At 37.4% G+C, this 5,728-nt stretch overlaps 2 protein-coding genes across 2 annotated transcripts; both read right to left on the bottom strand.

Annotated features, from left to right (window-relative positions):
* LOC110269284 lies at positions 2,162 to 4,081 on the bottom strand. The gene has a single exon (XM_021117006.1). It carries the CDS (start codon positions 4,079 to 4,081, stop codon positions 2,162 to 2,164), a length of 1,920 nt encoding a protein of 639 aa, XP_020972665.1.
* LOC110269283 lies at positions 4,549 to 5,373 on the bottom strand. The gene is made up of 2 exons (XM_021117005.1): positions 5,094 to 5,373; positions 4,549 to 4,718 (listed from the first exon to the last, which is right to left on the bottom strand). The coding sequence occupies exons 1-2, from the start codon at positions 5,371 to 5,373 to the stop codon at positions 4,549 to 4,551; spliced, it is 450 nt and encodes a 149-aa protein (XP_020972664.1).

The raw sequence follows: 5,728 nt of genomic DNA, 5'->3' as shown, positions 1-5,728 counted from the left end.
CTCCACTGCCTCAAAACAGTGAACCATTCTGTCACATCACTCTGACTTCCCAAAAGGAACTTGATGCTTGCCTCTTAAAGAACCAGCAACACAAGGAACGTTCAATTTCCTTATTTATGATCGCAGCTCCTACATTACCAAATTTTGCTTCGAATGGTGGATTGCTTATTACTTTAAGTATACTCGTACTTTAGAGGAAATTCAGCAATCTGCGATTCGAATAGCTCCTGCTGCTGAAGGTTCTCCAAAAAGAATCCAAAAAAGAAAAGCTGAAACCACAGCCTCCTCACGACAACCACATCACAAAAGTCGAAAGACTCCTACCAGGGCTTCTAGAAGGGTAATTACTTTTACATATTCATGCATTCGAAATTGAAATATTTTGAAAGCCACATTTGCTTAACAGCATTCAATTTTGATTTTCCATCAGTTACGGCTGCAGCCATCAAGTGAAAGCTCTTATGGAAGTGGGAAACCCATCCAAGAGATCCTTACTGCTTCCTCTCAATCGGAGGATACGGCTGACTCAGATCTTGGTCCAAAACTAATTCGGAAACCAAGACTTATTCTGGTAACACTATCATTTCTACATGTGTTTCATTGAAATAAATCTTGACTTATAACTGTATACCTTTCATTGCAGCATACCACTACTGCTCACTCAATCACATCTCCTATGGCACCTGATCAACCACTTCTGCAACAACAACTTGATCTGGGACACTCTACATCCCATGATTCGATCCAAGCCACAGAATCCAATCAACCACATCAAGTTGCCTTTCCACCTTCTCGTATAACACCGGTGGTCGATTTGATGAAAGATCCTCTGCAGCATTCTCCAACACACACTCAAATACTCGAATCAACCTTACCAAATAACCAGGCTGCACTTTCTATTGAAAACCAAGTGGCCCCAGATTCTGATTCGGTCTCTCGAGTTGCTGAGACGACAAATTCGGACTTGTCTCAATCTAGGATTTTAGAAACTCCCCAAGGAATCTCCAGTCCTCCTCAACAGGCTGGATTTCAAACTCCCCCTGGACATGAATCTGGAAATTCGGGAGCTTCTACCACACCCACAAGTGCTACATTAGCTAACTTGATCTCTGTCTTGAATCGAGTTATCCAAGAGGACGAAGTGCCTGTTCCTCCTCCAACACTTCCTAAACCTTCCTCATCCAATCTCTATCCGAGTTGGATGTTGACACTCGAGAACAACTTCAATTCCTTCTTAAACTCCTGGATCATCCATCTGCTGCATGGATTAAAGATGCCCTCCTCAACCAGCTTTTATCTGATATTTTGAATTCCACCTTTGGATTTTCGGCTTCTACTCCGTATTCTGCCATACTCCAACAATTCAAAGAGCTTGCCCACAATAGCGTAGCCTCTCAAAATGAACTCCAAGAGATCGAAAACGAAGCGGCTAAGATTAAAACTGAAATAGACAATTGTGTTTCTTCTCTTCAACCAAAAAAGACTTCTCGTGAAGAATTCGATCTAAGGAACTCTCACGCTATTTCTATTCAAGATTTCTATGACAAAGAGGAGACAAGGCTCGAAAAAGAATTGGCCCAAATTAATGAAAAGCTTGCTAAAGTTCGCGAGAGGCGGGCTGAAGGCGTACCTCTGACTACTGCCCAGCAAGAACAACACCAAATTATTCAAGAAATTATTTCTATTGAAACCAAGAAAGAAGAATATGAAAAACAATTTGAACAGGTCCAATTCAACAAGTTCAAGCGTATTGAAGCACTCTCAACTTTGGACAATAAAAGGGCAAAACTGCGTTCGAACTTGGCAAAACTCTTGGCACCTTGAATTTCTTTACTTCAGGCTACTTTTTTGTAATGGTTTCTATCTTTTCTGGACTTATGCATGTTTGACTTTAATTTAACTAACAACAATATTGCTTCAAATACTTTCCGTTTATCGAGTTAATTACTTTTCCCGACTCGATATCCTTGATTTGATATGCATTTCCAGAATATGACCCTAATCACCCTATCACTTGAAAAGGTCCTTCCCAAGTCTGGGACTATTTTCCAAGAAATTTTGATTTCTTCTCCATTGGCAGAATAACTTTTAAAACCAACGCACCTATATTAAAATATTTCTCTCTTATTCGACGATTATAACTTCGAGCAATACTTTCTTTTTATCGAATCATATTATCAAGTGCCAAGATTTGCTCTGAGTCTAATTCATTCAACTCATCAAACATTGCATTCCAGTAATCATCAACTGGAAAATCATTCTGTTTTGATACTCTTAAAGTATTCAAATTAATTTCTAATGGTAGCACTGCATCATGGCCATAAACTAATTTATAGGGTGAAGTATTTGTTGACCCTCTTGGTGAATTTCGATAAGCCCACAATACTTGGCTTAAAGTCTCATGCCAAGTTTGAGGTTTATTCCCGATATGCTTCTTTATCAGACTTATCAAGATTTTATTTGTTGCCTCAACTTGCCCATCAGCTTGAGCATAATAAGGAGTTGAGGTAATCATATTGATATTCCTCGAGGCTGCAAAGTTTTTAATTCGCTGACCAGTAAACATAGTTCCTTGATCAGTACTTAATGTTTGAGGAATTCCAAATCGATGAATAATATGTTCCTCAACAAAGTCTATTATTTCACTTTGACCAACCTCTATTAAGGGAATTGCTTCAACCCACTTTGCAAAGTAATCAATTGCTACCAAGATAAACTTGGGTTGTTTTGATGAAGGAGGATGGATTAATGCAATCAAATCTAAATCCCAACCTCTAAATGGCCAAGGTTTTATTATCGAATGCAACTCAGTTGCTGGAATTTGCTGTATCGAGCCATGTTTATGGTTTTCTTGACATGCCTTTGCATAATCGATGCAATCTTTTATCATAGATGGCCAATACACATGATTACGATATAACACCCATTTCATCTTCTTCCCAGCCTGATGGGCACCGCATATCCCATTATGGACTTCGCCCAAAGCAACATTTTGATCATCTTGGCCTAAACATCTCAATAAACTTCCATCGATCCCCTTCTTATATAATTCATCAGTCATCAAGACAAAATTTATTACTTGCAATTTCATCTTTCTATCAACTGAAATATTAGGATCTTTTAAATACTGAGCAATAGGCTTCCTCCAATCAATATCTTTCCATTTGTCTATGCACAAAACTTCTCTTTCACTTGCAGGTACTAAAATCTGATGAACACTGGCCAATTTCCTGAGAGTTTCTGGACCGATTCTATATCCCGAAGCAATTTTTGCTAATTCATTAGCAATGTCATTATGAATCCTTGGAATGTGAACCAAAGAAACTTTTCGAAAGGAGGTTAACAACTCCCAAGCAGTTGTTAAATACTTTTGCAACCTCTCATTATTGCATTTGAATTCCTTCGATAACTGCTTCAAAACCAACTGGGAATCCCCTAATATCTGGACTTCCAAAGCCCCTTTACTAATCAGTATTTCGAGACCCAAAATCAAGGCTTCATACTCTGCCACATTATTCGAGCAAGGATATTTTAATTCAAATTGAAATTCTGATGGAATCCCCTCTGGTGAAATAATAAGAATTCCAACCCATGCACCATTTTTGTGCTTCGATCCATCAAAATATAACTTCCAATAGTCAACTTCAACATCGATTACATTTGCCCCCTGATCATTCAGATTGTTCGAATTATCAACAAGAAAATCTGTAATGACTTGTCCTTTTACAGCTTTAGCTGGGACATATTGCAAATCAAACTCTGTCAATGTCAGCATCCATTTTCCTAAACGCCCTCGTAACATTGAAAAACTTAACATATAATTGATAAGATCGGTTTGCGCTATAACTCTTACCGATTTAGCCACCATATAACACTTTAATTTCATACAAGCATAATATAGAGACAAACACAATTTCTCTATCGGGGAATACCTTGTTTTGATATCAGTTAAAACTCGACTAAGGTAATAAACGGCCCGCTCATGCCCATTCTCATCATCTTGGGCTAACATACACCCAATCGTGTTCTTAGATGCTGCAATGTATGATTTTAAGGGCTCATGTGGACGAAGATTCGCCATAATTGGAGCATTCGATAAATAAGCCTTAATCGAATCGAATGCTAATTGATGCTCATTCGTCCATTCGAACTGTGAATCATTCTTTAGCTTTACTAAAGGAGTAAAGGAGCAAACACTCGAGTTCGATCAGAGAGATTCAAAATGAACCTTCTAAGATAATTTACCTTACCTAAGAAGGATTGCACTTCTTTCTTCAATTTAGGTGCAGATAGTGCTAATATTGCATCTGTCTTATTTTTATCGATTGCAATTCCCTTTTTGTGAACAACAAAACCCAGGAAATTACCAGCAGATACCCCAAAAGCACATTTTAAAGGGTTCATTTTTAATCCCTTCTTTCTCATGGTGGTAAATGCTTTTCTTAAGTGATCAATGTGTTGATTCACTGAAATCGATTTGACCATAACGTCATCGATATACACCTCCATAAATTTTCTAATAAACTCATGGAAGATAGCATTCATTGCTCACTGATACGTTGCACCAGCATTCTTCAAGCCAAAAAGCATAACCACCCATTCATAAGTGCCTAATGCCCCAGGACAACGAAAAGCAGTTTTGGACACGTCATCTTCTGCAATGAAGATTTGGTTATATCCGGAGTAACTGTCCATAAAACTAAGGATTTCGTTTCCCGCTGCAGAATCAATTAACATATTTGCAATTGGCATAAAATATTCATCTTTTGGGGTAGCATTATTCAAATCTCAAAAATCAATGCATACTCTTAACTTCCCATTTTTCTTCATCACAGGGACAATATTCGAAACCCACTCAACATAGCATGCAGTTCGAATAAATTTCACTTTAATCAAGCATTTTATTTCTTCTTTAATTTTTTCATTGATTTCTGGAGCAAAACGTCTTGGAGTTTGCTTCACGGTCTAGCATTCAGTTTTAATGCTAATCGATGTTCCACAAGTGAACGATCGAGACTAGGCATTTCATGATAATCCCAAGCAAAACAGTCTTTAAACTCATGTAAAAGATTAAAGAGTTCAGTCCACTTTACAAATATATGTAATTTGAACATCATCAAGAGTCCCTAGATTAATTTCTTCTAAGGGATCTTGAGATTCAAACCCTTTATAATGATCATCATCTTTTACAGAATGTTTCTCAAAACCCAAAGGTTCTAAATCATAGATGCAGTCAAAGGTAAAATCAACAACTTCATTAGAAATAGAATAAACTGAATTATCCACTTTATTGATATTACTTCGATTTTCAACACAATGTGCTGCTGATATTAAATCAGCCATTGGATTCGAAGCATCACTTCCATTACACATAGGAGAAATATTTAAATTGTGACAAAACTCGACTGAAGATATCGAGCTAGTACAATTACTACTGTTAAAAGAACTCCTAAACCTACATGATTCCACTTCATCAAAAGAATCATTTTTATTCTTTACAGGAATAAAATTATTTAAATAATTATGCAAGGTTACCAGGTAATCAGAAACTTCTTCGACCTGGTCCATCAAGTGACTTCAGAGGATCTTCAAGGCAGGCAGTCCCAACCAGTTGGAGCAAATCCCAACTCTGGGTAACGCAACCTTACTGACAACCCTTCCGAAAACAAATAGCAACCGTCACAATTATAAGAATTCAGTGTCCAGTCAACATTCAGAGGTTTCAATT

The sequence above is a fragment of the Arachis ipaensis genome, chromosome B02 (assembly GCF_000816755.2).
Source record: "Arachis ipaensis cultivar K30076 chromosome B02, Araip1.1, whole genome shotgun sequence".
NCBI classification, from domain to species: Eukaryota; Viridiplantae; Streptophyta; class Magnoliopsida; order Fabales; family Fabaceae; genus Arachis; species Arachis ipaensis.
The sequence above is the reverse complement of the archived record's forward strand: the minus strand, read 5'-3'. Positions and strand labels throughout refer to the sequence as shown.